Raw genomic sequence first — 23,154 nt, 5'->3', positions numbered from 1 at the left:
TGAGATTTAAGTCTGTTCCCCCTTTTTTTCACTGCAGAGACTGAACTTTGACTCTCAGCTGGACCTCACGCAAAGACAAACCCCTTTTCACAAGCACACCAAAGACTGGCACGTGTTTGTGTTATTAATGTGTTTAATTCATTTTTAAACCTACAAATGTAGCTTATATTTCAGATTCAGACCTGTTTTATTCCTCTATGCACAGGCAGAAGCACTTTGTCATTTTCATTTCATTACACGGTAACACTTTACTTAAGGTCTTTATATAATGCATCAAATAGCTATTTCTACTTTTTTATAATTATAGTTTTTATTTATTTACTACTTGCTGGTATTATAGTTATAGTTAATACTTTGTTTAATTTTAAAATATTTCTAAAACATTTATAATTATATAAAATAGTATTTGATCTAATTATTGATCATTATTTTGTTCATTATTGATATTCTGCAAATATTCTGGTTATGGTTAAACTATTTTGTTTTCAATTAAATTGATTATAAGGCAATAAGTCTGCATTGTAATGCATAATATATTAATTTACTTTCAAGTATGATTTTTACTAGATATTTTGACTGTTAGTTATTTTGACATACTGCACAAGCCATTTATTAACTTGAGTATAATTTCCCAGTACTTTTTACACCTCTATACACCGGTCATTATTAATTGCATGGTACGTAACAGTTCGACAAAGTGAGGAGATTAACTTGGTATATACTTACATTATTTTGCATTATGATTCCCGGCTCCATACAATCCAAACCCCCATCTTTGAACCCGGTTTCAAGACTAATAAGATCATCAATAACTTCATCCATTGGAAACTAAAAGAAAACGGTGATTATAGCGCATTCTTCCATCAACAGAGGTTGAATATGTCAATCTGAGATGTTTGTTTGCTTGTTTTGAGTTTAATTTTCACTGTCGTCAATGCAGAGTAAAAGTGAGAGACGTGTGAATAAACTGGGCCACTAATCCAATAACAGATGATTCATCATCTCTGAAAGACGACTGTGAGGATAAAGCAGCTCTTATCCTTTCATTGTCAACGTGATCAGAGCTGAATGTTTAAAGTTATTGATGAGTACAAACACTCAGAGAGATGAGATCACAAGAAGTACTCACCTCGCTGTCGTGATTGTTGGCCAGCGTGAGCAAGGTGACGGGGCTTCCTGGCGTGCTGCTGTCGCTCATGGGTGGCATGTGTCCGTTGCGCATGACGGGCACCGTGCCCAGGGCCTGGCCCGGGTGAGGATGGGCGACCGGGTGGGCCTGGCTAGCAAGTTTGCTGCCCAAAGTTAGGTATTGTTTGACCTGCTGGGCCTGGGTCTGGTGGAGGTGGTACTTGGAGTTCTCCAGATGACTTTGGACCTTCAAAAAGAAGAGAAAAATTAGCTTTTTGTTTAGCTTAGTAAGTCTCATTTGTCCACAAATGATGTCATTGTACTTCTATCTCTTTCATTTAACTTGTTTTCCAACATTAAGCATCTGCACAACCAAAACCACCTAACCGTATTCAAGATATCCCAAAAAACGTGCACTTATTTCCTTCAATTAAGCCTATATTAAGCCCAACATCGCATTTTAACCATGTCTCAATCTCAGTTACCTGCTTAAAACGTCCCCAAAAGTGACTTAATCACTGCAAATCCACAGCAAAAAAACCAAACCACAATTCTGAAAGGGATAGTTCACATAAAAATGTAAATGCTGTCATCACCCTTACATTGTCATGTTTGACTTGTTTCTTCTGTGGAAGACCCCACTGAGTTTCATCATATGGACAAAAACATTTTTTTCAGTTGTTCCACAGAAGAAAGAAACTTTCATTTCTGGGTGAACTACCCTTTAACCAAGCACCAAAACGGCCCTTATCTTGCGCAAAACAAGTCAAAGCAGAACATAGCAAGTCCTTACGTTGGAAACTCGAGCTCCGTCTCTCATCTTGTAGAAACTACAGTCAGTTAAATGTGGCATTCTCAATCCCTGTACTTCCACACGGAGGAACGCTAAGGTAGGATCCCAGGCTGCGGAGAGGAAACCAAGTGACTGTCCCCTCTTGTTCCTGTCCGGGCTTTATAACCAAGCAGGAGGAACTCCGTGACCTAATTGGTTTTAAGACCAGGCCTTTCCTTTCTATCGCAGGTCGTAGTAGTCACCTCAAGTGGAGAGATTACTGATCTGACAGGTTTGATCACTGCAGGGTCGAGGTCTTTTGCCTATATGGCTAATTCGGTGGGACCGCCCAGTTTTGTTTGCGTGAAGCAGCCAATCCCAGACTTCCCCCTTCTACCACTTCTGCTTCAGGGGGTCCGAGACAATTACTGCTTGTTGTGTGTGGTTTCCAAATGACCCAGAGGCCCATCTCTGGACCAGACCCACTAGACAACATTGTCTTATCTGTTTTCAAAAACTAACTGTCTTGAACCCAGCGACTCCACTAATTTTAGTCTATAACATATCGTAAGGCTAAATATAGGAGGGAGTCATTCATTCGGGGTGACGGAGGCGACCCCTAGCAGTCATTATTATGTTGTCTACGCTCACAAAAGCACAACTGTTGAGTTACTTTTATGGCGGTCAAAGTATTTTCGGAAAAATGCAAAACTGAACTTTTACTGACCGTTGACTAAAGATACTCAATTGTGTGAGCGAAAGTTATGTTTAATTTGATCAAAACATCTGTTTGCGATAACAAAAGAGGCATTTAATACTCAAGCTAGTTGAGTCAGAAACATTTTTTGGAAGTTATTGCCCTTCAATGGAAATCTTAAATGGAAAATATTATCCCATACGCACTGAAATGGTTATTTAAGCCCTTGAAGGATGAATCCGAGGACCAAATCGGATCTTCTATGCCCCTCTGACTGCATATTCAACAGTTCACCAGAGGTCTGTCTCTGTTTATCAGCCATTGCAAAGCTCTTTTCATTACACACACTAGATTTGGCTTCAAAAAGACCTAAGAGTGTAACTTCTCTCTTATCCCAGGCAAAGGTGAAAGAAGCCATTGTGTGTGTCTGAGAGCTCATCTCTGCAGTGGGGAAGGGAAGGGTTATAGTTGTGTTAGAGGGCCATGTCCTTGACTTACATCTCCCCTTTCTGTTGTGAATGCAGGATACACGACTATTAACTAATCAAAGCCTGTAATGTGTTTGAAGCTGTAGTGATTTCGTTCACAAATAAAGTGTTGACAATGGAAGCCCTATATGTGAAGATGTATTAGATGGCATATTTAAAACAACATTACACATTCATTAACTAAACATTCAGCATGCAGATTATGAGCTGATCTTACACTAAATTATCAATGATACAGTTGAGATTTGCATGCTTCATAAAGTTCATAAACTTATTTTTTTTTTTTACAATTTTGATGTATATCATAAAAGTTTATATTGTCTACAATAGTAATGTGTACTCCTTTAAATAACTTATATTTAAATAACTAATATATATATATATATATATATCACACACTCACAAACTTTAAGCTAGCAGAATAGCAGTTTATATCAACATATTAGTTTAATTAATAATTGTATATATATATTGTAAATTATATTTATTTGTTATAGTAGAATTAAAAAAATAATGACAGTATGGAAGAACAGAAACACTGACACATTAATGTAATATAACATATAATAACAAAAACATTTCCTTTACCTTGATTTGGTCTTTAAGTGTGCATCTTGCCTAGAAAACCTGTAAGTGTGTCTGGAATGACGAGGTATAATCTACTGTGCTAGCGTTGATGTTGCTTAATTTTGTTTCAGCATTAGTCAAGTTCTGGTTTCACTTCAGAAAAATCTGTGTTTTGAAACACTGGGGAGGGGGGCAATTTTTACCGGCTTTAGAAATCATGGACAAAACCTTTCATGGCCAAAAGGTCATTATTATTATATTGAATTGGAATGGGTAAAGAAGTTCAATCACTTTAATATAAATCTATAGGATATGCCTTTATTTTGACAGATGTGAGTCAGAGATACTCTTTTGTTTTGTTTCTGAAGACATCAGTTGTGCTATGCTGAATATTCCTCTTAAGAATCAATGCTGTTAGACCACAAAAGTTTCTGAGGGGAAGAGAAAGTAAAACTTCTTACACACACACACACACACAACACACCAAAAGAACGGAATCACATTCACATCAGGTGTTGTTCCTTCTCTTGAATTTGACAGCATGTTCTTGATATTTCTTTGCACAGCAGCAATACACATATTTAAACAATTTAGCCACACTCAAAAATGCAAAATGTCAAAAGGCAAAAATGAAAACTTCAAACTAAGCATCATTTATTGTATAGAAATATAGGTTTCGAATATGAAAATATATTTGTGTATTATTTTTACTATTAAAATATTAAATGCTATACATGCTTATAATATTTAATATTTGACATTTAGTCATTTTTGAGGGTGACTTAAGTGTCCAAATACTTTTGGGGAACAATGTGTGCTTTACAGCCACTTAGTGTGTGTGTGTGTGTGTTTGTTTGTTTTAATCCTACTTCCGTCATTCAACTATCTTCAGAAGTATTACAGATATTAATTTTTTTTGCTGGAGCCATAAATCTGTTTGATTGTATCATCTCTGTCCATTTAACCAAGGGTCCAGCCCAAATAGATATTCAATGTATATTTATGCATTTGACAAACACTTTTATTCTAAGTGACTTATGGTGCATCCAAGGTATACATTTTTTTCATCGTGTTTTCCCTGGGAATCGAACCCATAACCTCGAGTGCCATAGTGTACTCTACCAGCTGAGCAACAAGAAGCAATCTCTTCAAAACAGCACTTTTATAGACTCAGAGTAACTGAAGCTCAATCTAAACTCAGTTTTCCATTAAACAATTCCAAGCAACCATTAAAGAACATTGCACTCAAAGACTCACAAACAGCATTTGAGCTCAAACTCTCATGCAGCTCTCATCCCTATTTCTCTCGCTTGTGCAGCTACATACCGGCAGCAGTTGGATCTCAGTGAGAGAGATGACTTGAACCACACAGCAGCGGCTCATGGTCCACAAGAAGGCCCTCGCAGTAGGTCAGACTCAGCAGGTGTCACGCAAACAACATGCACAAGCCGCCTGCAGTCTTTGCCCTTAAACCGCAAGCCAAGAGGAGCTGCAATCTCTGTCCAGTGTAAATGCAACAAGGCTAGGAAAGCAGAAGGATAACTGAGCATATGTGTGTGTGTGTGTGGCTTTCCTGAGCTGTGTGTGCAGAAACACAGGCCTGGAGAGGAAGGCATGACACATCAGCTTTCTCAGCTTCCTCTGTACGGGATCTAGTGGTCACCCAAAGGCCTGACAGAGGCAGAATTTCAGGTGCTAGAGACTCGGAGCGTTATTTTGTTCTTGGTCCTTCCTGTCTGACCCTCTTTACAGCCTTACTCAGCACATTCCCCTGATAGGTCATCTCTTTAACACACACACACAACGTACATAAAAATTAATCAAACGAAATGCTACTGCAGACACACATGCTGGTGTAGTGCACACACATTCACTTTGAGAACCAACAAGTACACTCTAGGCCAAAAAGTGCATAGTGCTGCTTACTGAGGCCTCAGATTGAAATTACTACATTGTTTTGACTGTTTTCCATTCAATTTTGTCTTCCAGGGCAGTTTTTATATTGCACTATGGAGATTTTTTCCCCCACAGTCTACAGTGTTGTTTGTGTTTCTCAGTAGAAACTGTACAAGTCTGATTTACTGCTAGTTTGAACCACCAAGTCAAACAGATGAGGAATTTATGGAAGTCTGTTTCCACCTCAGAGTAAAAAAAAAAAAAAAAATGTAATTGTAAGATCATGTCTAAAATGAGAAATAAAGTCAGTTGTGATTGTGAGAGATGAAGTCACAAATTTGCAATTGGGAGACGTAAATTTTGCAATTTCGAGAAATTCACAGGTGAGAGATATAAATTTGCAGTTGTGAGATATGGAATCGTGATATAAAGTCACAATTATGAAAAATGAAGTCGCAATTGTGAGATCTCAAGTGATATTGTTAAATATAAAATCGCAATTTAGCAATATAAAGTCGCATTTACTAGGAATAGTCGCTTTTTTCAGTGCTGCATAATATAAACTAAGCAAGAAAATTGAGGTCATTATAAAACTAGTATCTCAAGTGATGATTTATGGCATTGGAACAGTGAGAAGATGCTTTGGAAATGGTTGAAATCATTGCAGAGCTCTAAAGTAGACAGGATGTGTGTATCAGCATCCTTTTGTTGCCTTGTTTCCTGTTTTAAAGGAAATGCAAAGGAAAGTTTCTAGTAATTGACTACAGTGCCATTGAACCTGTGTGTGTGCCTGGTATTCCCTATGTTATGGGGACCTCAATTTGACCTCATGGGGAAATTTTTGGGCCCCATGAGGAAAACTCCCCATAAAACATGGAAACCTGTGTGTGTGTTTTCTAGAGTTTCTGTATGTGTTTGTATATTTACCTCTAACCGAAAATCCTGGTTGGCCATTTCTCCATGTTTTCCTCTGGGCCCGGTCTGAATTCTCACCTTTGTTAGTCCCACATACAGTATGTATAAAACATGAGCTACTTCCTGTAAGAGTTGAGCCGCTTCTGAGACAAGACTTCAAAGTCCAGCTCACACATCTGAGAGCTGTTTTATCCAAGTAGAAAAGGAATGCATAATAACCAGAAGACTTTAATGATTCATATATAAATTAAATATTACACTCATTTTAACTGTATGATAGGAGTGCCAAACTGTCCTCCCTGAGCTCAGTGCTTCAACCCATTTTATCAACAAGAAATATGGTATGTGAAAATAGTACAACATTTATATACGACATTTACCTGGATTCTCTTTCATTGTCTGATTAAGTGACCCCAAAAATGTAAGTGTTTTATTTTATTCTATTTCATTTCAAATGTACCTGTGCGATTCTTCTTTATTATTATTATTTAAAATCAATACCAAATTGTTTGTTATTTTGTTACCTATGGAAGCTAGTTTCTGCCACGGAATAGAAAAATAAAAAAGGTAACTGAGAATATTTGTTTCTCTGAATTGGGTGTTTATATCTTACAGTTCTGGAAAAAAAAGTCAGAATTGCAAGATAATATAAGAGTTTATATCTTGCAATTCTGACTTTTTTCCTCACAATTCCAAGTTTATAAATTCACAATTCACACTTTTTCATGCAATTACAAGCTTATACCTTGGAATTCTGAGTTTATATCTAAATTGCAAGAACCGCATGAAAAAAGTCAGAATTGTGAAATATAAACTTGCAATTCTGACTTTTTTCTCACAATTCCAAGTTTATATCTTATAATAAACTCAAGATATAAACTTGGAATTGTGAGAAAAAAAATCTGAATTTTTAACTTTTCATGGCAAACGTAACGTGTCTTAAGTATGCGGGGCCTTGTAAAGATGCTTACAATAGTTTTCATTTTTATATTCAAAACTGCCTATTGACCATACAGTAAAAACTATTTGGACTGGTAAGTCTTGCTTAAAAATGTTTGAATGCCATTGCATTTGGTAACTCTGAAAGCTTGTCAATTCTGAGTTTTAGATATAAATTCAGATTTGCAAGATATAAACTTGGAATTGTGAGATATAAACTCTATTCCGTGGAAGAAACAAGCTTTCATAGTTAACAAATGTTAATCGTCTGCAATGTTACATAAACAGCTTCATAGGTTGCTAATAGGTTTGTGCGTTTAAAGAGTGGGCTGAATAGAAACTTGGTTTGCCCAGAAAAGATGTGATTACGTCTAATGCGATTTTCGATGTAAATCAATTAGCCTCCACTCCATCAGGGCCGACAAGGCAAGCCGTTCACAGGCACACCTGAGAGGAATTCACTCAACCCCGTCCCATTCAGACCCACAGTTCCTGTGCGGACAGATTTAATTGCAGAGCCAAAACAAACAGCAACTGTAAAACACAAAGTGGTTGTAGTGAATCTGATCAATAAACTGCTTTCATTGGGAAATTCATCCACAATAGTTGGAGGGGCAAACAACTTTTCAGAAGCATCTAACCGTTTCCCGTGATCTTCTAACTTGGCACCCCGCTTTGCACTGATCCCCTTAAAATCACAAAATGACCAAACCGCATCACATGACTTCCCTCCACACACCAGACTCACAAAAAGGACCCAGCACTCTCAGAGCAAGGGCTTATGGGTAAGCTGTGGTTTTGAAAGGCCTTCTTTATCTGGGTTTGGGCTAATCACTGGTTTGAATCACCTACAAGGATTTCTTTTTGGCAGCGCAGTTTTGTGTTGTAACGACAGATCGTAAGTTAATTTCATGGTTTGTCTTAGTGAGGTGAGCTGGGGTAAAGAACATTTGAGGATATTTCTGTTGTACACAAACGTAGCAAACATAAAAAAGAAGTTACAGAAGCACAAATGTACACTACTGTTCAAAAGATTGGAGTCAGTAAGATTAAGGAAATTCGTAATTTAAAAAAGAAAAATCAAAAAGTCACAGTAAAGACTTTTATAATGTTACAAAAGATTTGGCTAACACTTTTTTTGAAGGTGACACTCTAGTAATAACTAACCCTAAACGTAACTCTATATTAAGTACATGTAGTTACTTGTAAGCACCATACGTCACCTTAAAATCAAGAGTAACCAAGATTTCTATTTCAAATAAATGCTGTACTTTTGAACTTTGTTCATCAAAGAATCCTAGAATTTTTTTTTTTTTGTGGTTTCCAAAAAAATATCAAGCAGCACAAATGTTTTCAACATTGATTGATAATAAAAAATGTTTTTAAAAATCTTACTGACCCCAAACCTTTGGACAGTTGTGTAGTGCAGTTCTGAAGAAAATGTATCACAGTCACAATGCGTTTTGAGACCGTTTCTATGTGTTTGCTATGGTCTTCTGGATAGTTGCTAGGTGGTTTCTTACTGACCCAAGTTAAAAGAGCCCATTCTCAAATCTATCGGGTCCCTTTTTCAATTTAAGCCTACGAGATATTTTCTCACCTGTTTCAAGTTTGATTGCTTTGAAAAGCACACCTTTACCCAACAAACTGACTAGATATCATTCATGGTTGAGGGATGAGTTACATGCTAAAGTTTAGGCTTATGGGTTTGTTCAAATCACTCAGTATGAGCAATAGTAATAACAAGCACCACTGTCTATATTAATGTATAGTCATATAACATGGCTGAAAACTGTATTACAGACTCCTTAATTTTAGACTATACTGTTTTATTTTGAGTACTCAAGCCCTCATGTCATTGTCTCAGCTTTCTGTTGTAAAATAGCTGAACACAATCAATCCACTTTACTTCAAATGTCATGAAAGATTGAAACAGGGAATTCAATTTGGCCTTTAAACACAGACTCTAGTCTTATCTGATTGGAAGAATGTACTTTAAGCATCTAAACTCTTTATTTATGAGTGCAAGTTTAAAGGAGTATCAAAAGTTGAACGGGTTGTCGCTCCAAATATCTGCACAATTGCTGCCTTTATCCTGAAAATTTGAGTTTATAATGTGAGTGAGAGTATGGCCTATGGTCCAGAGTAAAATATATTTAACTTTACAACCTTTTTTTTTCTTCCAAGTGCACATAAAGTGCATTTGTGAGCTAAATTTGCAAAACTCGGTTCAAAAGCTTTAGCTTGAGATATATTCATTATGGACTAAATCTAATTGTGTAAAATGAAATAATGCAATAGCTGTTTAATGAAGACTAAGCAGAAAATTAGATCAACTTTGACCTTACCCGAACTAATAATACGCAGTTTGAAGGATGACAAAGAAACGTTTGTGTCCACGTTCTCTTCAAGTCAGTGTAATTTATGTGTGTGAGTGTGGAGAATCTACACAGCGTCCATGTGCATTTGTGGACATACACAGAGGCACAAGTGTGTCTGATTGTGCGGTAACATGCGTGACACGTTAAAGCAGTCATGGTCGTCTCAAATACAGTGTAAAAGCCTTCAGTCATTACACTGACACAGAGAGACACACAAATCTTATACTCGCACACACAAAGATTGTTTATATCCAAATGTTTTAGCATTCATGTTTGATTTCAGTGTCATTTCTCAAGAGACATCATTGAACTTTTCTCAAACTTTGTTATATTGAGTGAAATGCATGTTATCACACAAAACAAAGGTTTATTCACAAGCCCTATAAATATCAGCTCATCAACAGTGCTATAAAAGAGGGGGTGAACTTTTCATATTTCAGACCTCTTCTCTATTACGACTTAATCTAATGAATTGTAATATCCAGACATTTCTTTTAAGATGAATACACTGATTTTGTGATTTAAATTGGATCATTGTAATTTCCTTCCACAGAACGAACTCTCCACACTCTCCCGGCCCAAATTGATTAATCAGCACAGCCTGAGTTGAATTTGATCGTGGAGTAGAAGAACAGACGCTAGTACAAAGTGACCAGTGTGGCGGCCTCTCATGTTCAGGATTGAATGAAAGGCCTTGTCCGTCTGGCTGAAACAGAGGCTGATCTTCTGGACGGACCCTTCTACTCTCACCTCTGATTTGTGGCATATCAGATGAGGTATTTTTGGGGCATGTTGGGAAATTGATTACGTACAACATGTCTGACAACGCAAGGAGGAGGTTTATTACTACATACACAACAGGTGCATAATGTGGCCACTTCAAAATGCCATTGCATTAGATAACAAAACATCAAACCAAGTGGCATCTGTAAATAAATATTGGTATGTCTTTACTCAGAATAACCAACTTGTCTTTGTTTAATTTAGCAATCAAAAACACTAGTTTTGATATTTTGTTTTCTAAAGCAATGAAATTCATACACATTTATGTGGAAGTCAATTTCTGCTTCAACAGTAAAAAAAAAAGTGACTTTTTCTAGTGATTACGTTTCTAGTGAATACTTTGTATGTCACATTATGACTTAAAGTGCCCCTATTATGCTTTTTCGAAAATTACCATCAGGCATTGTGAAATATAGCTGTTTGTTAGTGTAAAAGGTCTGCAAAGTTTTAAAGATCAAAGTGCACAACAAATAAAATAATCGATTCTGAACTGCCCAAAATGAGTCGTCAGCAATTCCAGTCTCACTTCCTGTTATACATACCTATACGTAACAATCTAACACATTTGCATAATGGCAGTTTATGATCTTCATTGGCCGCCCACAAACAACGTTTACTTTGACCTGCCCTCAAACACTGTAGTTGTAGCTGAGACTGGAAGAGTTTGGTTCGTGTGGAGAAGATGCTGTTTTCTGTGCTGCAAACCAATCACAATAGACTGGACCATCTGACCAATCAGAGCAGAGTAGGCTCTTGGAAAGGAGGAGTTTAGAGATTGAATCTTTGAACTAACCATTTTCAGACTTTGAGAAATTAGGTGATGCTGCAATGTATATTATAAGACAATTGTTATGTTTTTTGACCATTGGTGCATGTAAACCTATTGTAGGAGACCTAGACAATATACCATTAAAGGGTCACTTCACCCATTTCAACATTAATCTTTATTGAAAGTGGGTCATATATGTAGTCGAAATGTAAAAGAATTTTTGAATTTGGTGCCCTCTCGACCGAGAAAAGACAGAAAATAACTTTTTGGCGCATTTGTATGTAAGACAACAACTCCCACAATTCACCACATTGCACAGCTCCGCAAGCCACTCCCACTAATCCAGAACAGCGCAAACATCAGAGAAAAGAAACCACTCTTCCGTCTACAAGGCTAGCTGCCAAAAGAGTTTGAAATTCATTTCACACAAAATGTCTAGTTGGTTGGCTGTGGCGAGCAGGACGAGGGCGAGGGACGTAAGAGGACGGCGCGAGGCCGGTGGCGCGAGTGATAATGAACGACACCTGTGAGACGCAGCGGTCTCATATCTCTCACGGAGGAGCGGAGGCATAAAAGGAACAGGCCTGATTTTATGTTATGTTTTGTTTCTGTTGTGTGGCCAGCTGGCTTATACTTTTGTTTTGTATTTGTTTATTTTACTATTAAAATGTTTAAATGTTCGCCGGTTTCCGCCTCCTCCTTCCCACAACAACGAACCCGTTACATTGGCAAACTCATTAGCGAATTACTCCTCATTTGTATTTCTTTCTATATGGTGAATTATTGCATGATACCTGGATGTTCCAGTCAGAACATATGCGGTGCGAAACTAGGATGGTTCACATCACAACACAAACGTCCGTGTGCTCGTCTGATTCAGAGATTTCGTCCAGGAGAAATTGCCATTGTTGAAATTCTCTGCAGCAGACGGACTCTATCTGTGTCCGTAGCGCACAGCGAGAGCACAGGCACCAACAGTCCGCCCAGCTCGAGCCAGTCCGGGCTCCTCGTCCGCCTCCTGTTCCTCCCATCAGCCTCAGCTGCTCTTCACTATATTGCGGCTCGTAAAGATAGCCACGAACATCGGATTCGAGCAGCAGAATTTCAAAATCCTCTTCTTCCATTTCATGTTTAGTTTCTTCCGTCATTGTCATAACTTCCTATCTCCACAGCGCTTTTTAGCTTAGCTTATAAACAAGATGACTGATATTAATTTCAGTATCTATAAGTGAAGTCCCACCCACTGATCTGTGATAGCTCTCTGTAAGCGCATTAGGTCCAACCCCCTATGGGCGGGTTTGAAAGGGTGGGAACTAGTGCTGTAGTCTTTACAGAAATCCCCCCCTCTTACACTTCCTCCTACAATGACGTAAAATGACGATTTTTGCGTCATTGTAGGAGGAAGTGAAAAAGGTAAATAGTGGATTTCTCTCGCCACAGGGGAAAATGAGAGAGTGTTGCACGACCATTCAATAGTATGACTGGGTTTCTAACAATGGAAAGCTTAATGCAAATGGGTGAAGTGTCCCTTTAAAACAGCAAAATATAATTTATGACTCAATTTGAATTCTCTTTTACATAATTGTGGCTTTGTCACAATTGCAACTTAATAGCAACAAAAATGATTTAAACTAATAAATTGCATTAATTATATTTAAAAAAGTGAATTTATTTCTTATATAATTGTGACTATTTGTTATGATTATGACTTTGTAGCTCTCAATTTGAACTATTTCTTATTATACCTTTATATCTTACCATTGCTTGCGATTTTATATTTCATAATTACGACTTTCATATAAATATTTCATATTTAATAGGAATATTTGTAATTTACTACTCTGTTAGGTATATTCAAAATATTTAATTGAATATTGAAGACGGGGACATACTCATCATAACAAAAACAACAAAAGAAATCATTTTAAAACAATCAAATAATATAGCAACTGATTTATAACTATTCCTGTTTTCCATTTCATAATTACTGGATAAGAATTTCACTCACCAAGAACAATGTCTAATGTCTAAAATCAGTTTTGTATCTCAAAATGTTGTTACTAAGTAGAATGTCTAAAGCGGACCAGCAAAATAATGTAACCAACTTTCGACCTTAAAAATGGATTAGTAAATGCTGAGATGAATGTTAACTAAGATTAAAAAAAATGCTGTAGAAGTATTGTTCATTGTTAGTTTGTGATAACTAATGTTAACAAATGTAACCTTTTTGTTAAGTGCTACCAATATATTAAGTGTTTAATTACTTTTTTTGGGCAAAAGTACATATTTCATCAGTTTTCAACCAATAACATTCATATATAATAAGAGTACTGATATCAATCATGATTTATAAATGCTGAGTCATTTGAGCTGAAGAACAGTTCCTTCCTAATTTATTTCTCCTTTTTGAAGTAGTCAGCCAGAATTTTTACATCCCCAGAAGTCTTTTAAATTCCTATAAACCAGTGTAATGGCTGTCAAATGGTGAAAATGAACCTTTCGCACCACGCCACCACATTGACGAACAACAACACACTCCGTTGAACGGAATCCCACATTCTTGTGGAGCTTTCACAGTTTTTTTCTCATCTCGTTTCCCTCTCAGCTGAGTACGTGGGTGACGTTAACGTGAGACGATGCTTCTCTTTTCATCACTGCAGGGTGCTGCTCAAACCAAAAGTCTGACTTTAAGACCTATTAGGTAATTAAGTGCCTGATATGGCACACCCAGGTATGGGAAAACCACCAAAGTCAATCCTCCAGTGGTCCGAACCGTGCTGGGGGTACGAGCTGCTTCAGAGAGGGGAGTGGGGTGGAGGGCATCCGTCTGAGGATGTTAGGTTTGTGATGAACTGTTTTAAGGAATTTTACCTCATCACGTGCTGGTAACTTGAACATTGAGATGGCGGCAATTGAGTGTGTGTGAGCAGAGCTAATTGCATGTGATACGCAAGGACAGATCGCGACATTCTGTGCCACAACAACGCAATGAAAGCACCACTGTAAACGCACATGCTTTTGTTTACACACAAACACGCATTTTAACAAGGGATCTACAGCATGCAAGCTAAAAATAAGTATTCTCTGCTAAAAAATTTTCTCATCTGTAGATGTTGACGGAACCTTTTCATTCATTTAAGATTAGTTAAATGATAAAGAGATGGTGTTCTTTTTTGGACATTTATATCATTTATATTTTATAGATGCATGATTGGAAGTGTTGCATGTCGTTATAAGAGAATGAATAGAAATTCATTTGTTATTGAAGCATTTGTTTATTTGGCCAATATATAAAATTCCATTACCTAAGTAGCCAAATTTGCATTTTTTTCTAAATGTTTTATAAAAATGAAATTCATTTCCATATCTAAACTGTGATCTTATGGCTGGTTTCCAGTCTAAGATGCTTTAGAAGACTGCTAGCTGAAAATATGAAGCGTAAAATGACCCATTATTATAACACACACGCAACACCAATGATACAATTATGTGAATTAAATTAGCCAGATTGAATTTACTTTGACAAATGTAGCATAACATTGACACATTATATGTTTTTCATTATACACCTAGTTTGTATATGCGGTTTTTCACTACAGATTAATTCGATGCAATAGGACAGACTTTAAAGCATTTAAAGTTGTTCCTTGAAGTTTGCATATATTTGCACTTCCTCCAAAATAATACACTTTATATGGCAGGACAAACCAGCATATAAGCACTACAGATGAACTATTTCATGATCTAGTACACAAAAACATGAAATGCTCGACTGACTTACCTGACCGTACCAGTTATATTCCAGCATTTTGATTTTATGGGTGGTATCGCTCTCAAAAGCCAAACTGTCGCTCTCTATGGCACAACAATATCATGCATTTACTTGTGTAGACTCATCTACGGGTTCCACTAAGCCCTCGACACACACCCCAAGCCCGTTTAGCACTCCTAAGCTTACGACCTGTTGATAATGAACCTGAACCCATTATTTTGAGTCAATGAATTGAAAGAAATGGGGCAAGGAATGAAAGCCACAGGGCCAATTACTGATGCTCTTTGATGTATTATTCTCCCTCACTCACTCAAATGGATCTGCACATTTTGTCTTCATCCTCTGTTTTTCATTAATTATTTTGCTTGGGGTCAAAGTTCGACTGGCTAATTGTGCAGACGGTTCAGCTTTGAGAATGGCAGTGATTCTCCAAAAGCTGACACTCTCTCTAGCTGTGCTCAGCCACCTTGCATTATGCCAATTAATCCAATTCTTTGATTTTTTTTTTTGATTTTCCTTTCTTTCTTTCTTGTTCAGCCTCTCTTTCTGTCCCTTCTTTTGTAATTCATCATCTTAAAATCTTAAAAGAGTTGGGGGGTCTTGGACTGGTTGGGAGATTGTTAGGTCAACTAGAGTAACTAATAGTTCAGTGTTGGCGACACATGGAGAGCTTTATTTTACAAACTGTATTCCAACCCATAACCTACTGAGACTGTGTGCATGTGTGTGCATGTGTGTTCGTGTGTGTGTGTGTGTGTGTGTGTGTGTGCGCGCGCGCAGAATGTATGCATGTATGATTTATGTATGTATGTGTATTTTTTTTAATCTTTTTTCCAGCACTATGAAACAGAAAATATTACTAAATATGCATGGCAAAAATTGGGGGCGACATTGTAATAACTACAGTATTAATTTGCCAACATTTAATATTTCTTATTTTGTAGGATCTATATATTGTTAATTTACTTGTCTATTATATTCACAATATTATATTGAATATTGAAGACACTGATACTCTGCTCTGACAATCTCACAGAATTTTTTTAGATGTTTTTTACAAAAAAAATCTTTTAAACAATCAAATAAGATGCATAAAAAGTAATATAACGTACTCGATTACTAACGTAACCTCGGTTCTCTCTAGAGAGGGAACGAGTACTGCGTAATATCTTACGCTACGGGGAAAACCTCTTTTCCACGAGATATTGAAGCCAAAAAATTATCCTTAATTTTGTATTAATGTAAAACGCTGTGCAGCAGCATGCAGACATAGGCAAGGCGGCTTGCGCGCCTATTGGCTGCCCTGCGGCAACAGCAGCAGCCTATCGAGAGAGGCGCTGCGTGACACCACATCCAATGGGGGCAATTCGCATCCCATTTCATCACGTCCCGCCAGAAAAGGCGTGGTCTCGCCCTATAAATCTAGCTCGATTAGGCTGGTACAACTGGTTTTCATCGCCGAAGCGAACCAGAGCTGTGTATGCACGGCAAGATACGCAGTACTCGTTCCCTCTCTAGAGAGAATCGAGGTTACGTTAGTAACCGAGTACTTTCTCTTACGAGAGTACTCTCGTACTGCGTAATATCTTACGCTATGGGGAACACTATGCAAAACGCCGTGCGTACTGGGATCCAACACCAAAGTCCCAAGGGCAGTAGCCCGGGGCTCATATAGTGCATAATCACCATAGACTCACAGAGAGTCGGAGAAGAGAGGCTGCAAGCATCATTCCCCATGAAATAGCATCCCACAGGAGCTAGTTATGTTACAGTGTTCCGCGCAGACAGGGTGAACGTATTCAGCCTGAGCTGGGCAATAGAAAGGGTTATTCAACACCCCTGGGCTGTTCTATCGCTCGGTGAGCGATGCACAGGCAAAACTCAGTATCTGGGCCGACACAGCGGGGCAGATAGCACTGAATTCTATATCGACAGGAGCTTGGCTTGTAAAGCGGGAACCTCCAGGTTATAAAACCTTATAAATGTAGACTGCGAGGCCCAGCCCGCGGCCGTACAGATATCTTGCAAGGTAACCCCACTATACCACGCCCACGATGAGGCCACGCCTCTTGTGGAGTGCGCTCTGACACCTAAAGGACACTGCAGGCCCTTAGAAGTGTAAGCCAGTGCTATGGCGTCGACTATCCATCTGGATAAGCTCTGTTTTGATGCAGCCAGTCCCTTGGAGCGTCCGCCAAACAAAACGAGGAGCTGCTCGGTCTGTCTGAAGACAGACGAGCGGGACACATAAGCTCTCAGTGCCCTGACAGGGCAAAGGAGACTCGCATCCACCTCCTCAGCATGAACCAGGAGGGCGCACAGGGAAATGACCTGGGCCCTGAACGGTGTGTTGAGGGATTTGGGCACGTACATGTGCCTTGGTTTGAGTATGACTCTTGAGTCATTAGGCCCAAACTTCATACATGACGCGCTTACTGAAAGCGCTTGTAAGTCCCCTATGCGCTTCACTGAAGCGAGAGCCAAAAGAAACACCGTTTTGAAAGACAGATGCTTCATGTCTGACAAATGGATTGGCTCGAACGGGGCCCCTTTCATGGCTTCCAGAACCGTAGAAAGGTCCCACACCGGGACTGAAGGAGGTCTAGGAGGGTTCAGCCTCCGAGGTCCCTTGAGGAATCGCACGACCAGGTCTTTTTTCCCCAGTGACTGGCCAGACACAGGTTTTGCAAACGCTGTTATGGCCGCCACGTACACTTTGAGCGTGGATGGGGTCCTGCCCTTATCCAGCAGCTCTTGAAGGAAGGAAAGTACTTCCGTGACCCCGCAGTCTACGGGTGAAAAGCCCTGAGCTTGACACCAGGTAGAGAACACAGACCATTTCGCGGAGTAAAGCCGTCTAGTGGACGGGGCTCTCGCCTGTGTGATCGTGTTTAACACACCCTCCGGGAGGTTAGCGGGTACCCGTTGATGGCCCATGCATGTAGGGACCATAGCTGCGGACAAGGATGCCAAATCGAGCCCTTGGCCTGAGAGAGGAGGTCTCTTCTCAACAGTATTGGCCACGGGGCAGTGCTGGTCAGCCACATCAGGACTGGGAACCAAGCCTGGTTCGGCCAGAGCGGAGCCACAAGCAGCACTGGGTATCTGCTTTCCCTGATTCGTTCCAGCACTTGAGGCAGGAGCGAGACGGGAGGAAAAGCATAGAGGGGACAGCGGGGCCAAACGTGGGCCAGCGCGTCCTCGCTCTTGGAGAAATATTTCGGGCAGTGAGCGTTCTCGTGGGACGCGAACAGGTCCACCTGCGCTTTGCCGAATGTCTCCCACAGCAGTTGGATCGTCTGCGGGTGCAGCGACCATTCCCCTGCTGGGACATTGTTTCTGGACAGTCTGTCTGGTCCCAGATTCAGGTGACCAGGCACATCCGCCGCTCTCAGTGAAAGCAGGTTGTGCTGAGCCCAGACCAGGAGGCGTTCCTTTAGTCTGTAAAGGTTTCGGGACTTGATGCCGCCCTGGTGATTTATGTATGCCACCACTGACATGTTGTCCGAACGGACCAAGATGTGGTGACCCTTTATCTGGGGACAGAAGCGCCGTAGCGCATTGTCGACTGCCATCATTTCCAGACAGTTTACAGTATATGTAGGAGTTTTTCCCGTTCTGACCACTGGCCAAAGAACGGTCTGCCCTCGAGCAGTGCTCCCCATCCCGAGGTGGAGGCGTCCGTGGACACCACCTTCACACTCGAGGGAGTCCCCGGACTCACACCTGACTGATACCAGTCGGTTACTTTCCATGGTTCCAGAGCTGAAACGCATTCCAGATCGACCCGGAGGCGAAACCGGCCAGCGGTCCATGCCCGGGGAGGAACTCGCACTTTCAGCCACAGCTGCAGTGGGCGCATGCGAAGCAGACCCAGCTGGAGCACTGAAGCTGCTGAGGCCATGAGGCCCAGCATTTTCTGAAACCTTTTGAGCCGGACTATCGAGCCACGGCGGAAGGATTTCACGGCGCGCTGAATGTCCAGCTCGCGCTCTGACGACAGGCGCGCTGTCATGGATAGCAAGTCCAGCACTGTTCCCAGAAAAGAGATTTTCTGGCTGGGAGACAGCGAACTTTTCGCCCAATTGACCGTGAGACCCAGATTCTCGAGATGCTCGAGTAATGTGGTCCTGTGTTCTATGAGCTCTGATTGTGATCGAGCTAGAATCAGCCAATCGTCCATGTAGTTCAAAATTCGCATGCCCTGGAGTCTCAGAGGTGCGAGAGCCGCGTCCATGCACTTCGTAAATGTACGGGGTGCCAAGGACAGGCCGAACGGCAGGACTTTGTATTGGTATGCCTGGCCCTCGAAGGCGAATCTCAAGAATCGCCTGTGACGCGACGCTATTTGTATTTGAAAATATGCGTCTTTCAGATCTATTGACATAAACCAGTCGTCCTGGCGAACTTGCGCAAGGATTTTACTGGTTGTAATTAGTGCTGCCGTGATTAGTCGCAAATTAGTCGACACCAATTTTTTTAGTCGACGTGTCATTTTACTATTGACCGCATATTTATTTTTGGTCTCCCATATCAAACGGCTCACTGTAATTCACCTCCACACACCAGTCTGTGCGCTGTGCGCGCCCTGCTCTGCCATCCTCTTCCTTCCCCCTCCCCCGCCTTCACTGCTTTGATATGAAAAATTGCGGATGCGGAGGCAGGTGACGGTGCTTTCACACTGGGCTGGGCTCGTTTGCTGCGGTCCGAGCTCGAGCGCGTTTGTTCCCGGCGCCCCCGCAGTGTTGGTCTGGTTTCACACTCAACTTAAAGGTATTGTAGGTAGAAATTTTATAAAAAAACTTTTTTCCAAATTTGTTTAAACTTTCTATATATATATCAATGCATAATTAAAATGTAAGTACTCTGATAAAAAGAGTATAAAAATCGAGTGACTCTAGACCGTTTAATCTGCACTAAACACAGCTCATTATTTCCTTCCGGGACGAAACAAAGGATTGGCTTAGGCGACTGTCACTCTCTCGCAACCATGGCAACCACCCTTTTGCCACACAGGACCTGCCCACTTGCGCGTACCCGTTTGATTTGAGGAATTCAAGAGGCACGGAACCTAGGAATAGCAAAACAATGGCAGAGAAAGACCAATCAAAATTCACATATGCAGTTCGCGAAGGCAAACCAGCCAAAAAAAGGAAGACAGTAACGTTACTAGAAAAGGTAATGAACAAAAAGTCTTTGGATAAACAACGAGCTGACGATGCGGTAGGCTACTTGTCTCTGGAGAGTGATTATCAGATAGTCCTCATCAGAGTCAACAATGCTTTCATCATGGAAACTCTTACATGCAGAACACCATATACGTTATGAATCTTACACGAAATTCATCTTCATCACAGTGTTAATGATGGCAATGGAAAAACGTGTATCATGCAACCTGTTTTTAGCTTTGCCTTATAGATAACTAGCTCGTTAGCGAATCAATAAATATATTGTAACGTGTTCAAAATGCTGTTCTGTTACAAATAAGGATGCAATTAATGTTAATGTTTTACTTTATTCGTTTTATGTGATTCGATTGATTCGTTGTCAAGTTGAATATGGAAAGAGGCTCCACCCCTTGTGAGAGTGATGAGAAGAGCGCCTCGCTGGTTCAAGTGCGGTTCTCTTATAAGTCGGGTGTGTATGGCGTGGGCTGTGGCCGACAACAGCCTCTAATAAACACCCTTTGTTATCAAAACCGTCTCGTCCTTGCCTGAGAACGTTACAATATATTTTAAACTTTACCGATATCAATATGCTAGCTTGATAGTGAGTACAAAAATACATCTTATTTGTTTATCTTCATAATGATAAAGTTAGAATTTTTTTTATTACATGTGATTCTGACATGATGTCACTACATGCACTGCGCTCCTTCCTCTCCGCTCGTCTCAGGTAAATAATGCGTCTTCAGCTCAGCGGTCGGAGTCGCGAGTTCATGTGTTTTTGGGGCGTGACTTTGGAAGGAGCCCAGAAGGGAGGGGGTGGAGTGAATGGAAATAATGAGCTGTCTTTAAAACAGTCGTGAGAGGTCTACAGACATTAGATTTTTATACTCTTTTTATCAGAGTACTTACATTTTAATTATGCATTGATATATATAGAAAGTTTAAACAAATTTGGAAAAAAAGTTTTTTATAAAATTTCTACCTACAATACCTTTAATTCTACCAAACCCTGGTGTGTTTGCGTGCATCTTACACCATCGCAAACGTGCACGGCGCATATATATATATATATATATATATATTTTTTTTTGTGCTTATGCACAGCCGAGTGAACAACACAGGTGCGTGTGTCGCATAAGGTGGCCTTCTGCTGCTTGCAAACGGACTCTTTTGAGGAGACTCTTTTCCAAATTTGGTGCCCTGATTCCACACGCGCGCGAATAGGCTACACTGCAGACTCGCTCTCGCTCGTATCCAAGGTAAATCATCAACACTATCATCCCTTACATGTGTTTTACTTAACTAAATACATAATCAGCTAAAACGCGCACCCGAGTCCGTGTTGCTTTCACATTCACGCGAACCGCGGCATGGGCCCGGCATGCACGCAAGTGTAAACGTGAGCTGCATAGCTGCGTGCCTACCTGCTTTCAGCGCGATTCATTATAAGGTAGAGCTAATAGGCTAGTCCAGACTCTTTCAATTAAATTCCAATTTATTTGTATAGCGCTTTTCACAATACATATTGTTTCAAAGCAGCTTTACCTAAAACGCATGCATTGCATCTACTTTAGCCTACAATTCAAAGTGATGTTTTCAGTTATGCATTTCAGAAATGTACATATAAAAATGTACATTAAGCTAATGTATTAATTTAAGGCAGAACAAAGAGCTAATTTAAGTAATGAATACATGCATGTTTGTTAATAGAGGATTAGATTAGGACTCTGACTAATATGGTATGGCCTAATGGAAATGCAAATACTTATGCTTAGATTGTTAATACATAATGTTTTTCAACAGGTGACATTTTATATTTTGGCCCTTCAGTTTTGTTTTCAAAATAAAATGGACACAACGAAATGACAAACAATGTTTTTATTTTATTTTTATTAGTCGTTTAGATTAGTCGACTAATCGAAAAATTTGTCGAAAGATTAGTCGTTAGAAAATTAGTCGTTAGTGGCAGCACTAGTTGTAATCATTCTGAACTGGCGCTTCGCGAGCGCTCTGTTCAGCTGTCGCAGATCTAGAATGGGTCTGAGACCCCCGTCTTTTTTCGGTACCAGAAAATACCTGCTGTAACCTGCCCTTTGCTCTGAGCGTGAGATAAAGGTTCTATAGCCCCTTTGCTCAATAGTTTCGCTATCTCGGCTCGAAGTAGATGAGATACTTCGTCTTTTACCGTCGTTTCGACTCGCGCCGCGCAACGGCGGGGCCGACGAGCGAACTGTAGCGAATAGCCTCTTATTATAGTCTTCAGCACCCATTCTGATACCCCGGGAAGCTTTGCCCACACATCTGCATGAATAGCTAGAGGTAGAATGAAATCTGGGCTCTGGCCGCGGCATAACGGCAGCCCGGCCGCGCTCAGCTTCTCTCTGACATGTTGTGGAGAGAATGTGAGCGGGACGAGCCCCGTAGGGTTCGGCATGTCTGTGAGGGAATGTGGGCGCGGGATAGCGGGCACACTCACTGCACTGATAACACTGTCGGCTCGCGCCGACTGAGAATGTGTTGGTTTTGTTTTTACAGAAACCGTGGGACATGCTTTGTGTAGTGTTTGTGGGCACTGTGTTGTGGGCACGTACACTACATTTATTGCACAATCGACATGAGTCGATTTTATTTGTGCTAGCCCTGTATTGTGGCGGGCTGTGTCTGTGTGTGGGAATAGGCACTGAGACGTGGGCATTCTTACAACACTTATAACACCATCGGCCGTGGCCGGAATTCCAGAAAATACACTCTTTTGGGATTTATCTGGGTCGCCGTAAAATTGGCGTTTGTGTGCAGGCAAGCGGGCTGTGGTACCGGCTTGTTTACTGCAAAATACATTGGAACAGTCACATTGTTTGGAATTGAACGAGCGAGAAGTT

The 23,154-nt window shown here is 40.3% G+C and overlaps 1 protein-coding gene across 5 annotated transcripts in view; it reads right to left on the bottom strand.

Moving 5' to 3' along the window:
* The window catches only part of tfec (transcription factor EC), a 53,384-nt gene that overhangs the window by 8,545 nt on the left and 21,685 nt on the right, over positions 1 to 23,154 (bottom strand). The window contains exons 1-3 of one of the 5 annotated variants that reach the window (XM_056245249.1): positions 4,979 to 5,176; positions 1,130 to 1,375; positions 727 to 828 (exon numbers count right to left, since the gene is read on the bottom strand). In XM_056245249.1, the coding sequence (XP_056101224.1) occupies positions 727 to 828; positions 1,130 to 1,375; positions 4,979 to 5,035 (405 nt within the window). In that variant the 5' untranslated portion in view covers positions 5,036 to 5,176. Of the gene's footprint in view, positions 1 to 726; positions 829 to 1,129; positions 1,376 to 1,921; positions 2,203 to 3,673; positions 3,773 to 4,978; positions 5,177 to 23,154 lie in introns of those variants that run through there. The other 4 variants (XM_056245250.1, XM_056245248.1, XM_056245246.1 and 1 more) reach the window with 4 other exon arrangements.

This window comes from Rhinichthys klamathensis, unplaced genomic scaffold (genome assembly GCF_029890125.1).
Source record: "Rhinichthys klamathensis goyatoka isolate OS25496 unplaced genomic scaffold, OSU_Roscu_1.1 h1tg000029l_1, whole genome shotgun sequence".
Taxonomy (NCBI): domain Eukaryota; kingdom Metazoa; phylum Chordata; class Actinopteri; order Cypriniformes; family Leuciscidae; genus Rhinichthys; species Rhinichthys klamathensis.
This window is presented reverse-complemented; position numbering and strand designations above follow the sequence as displayed.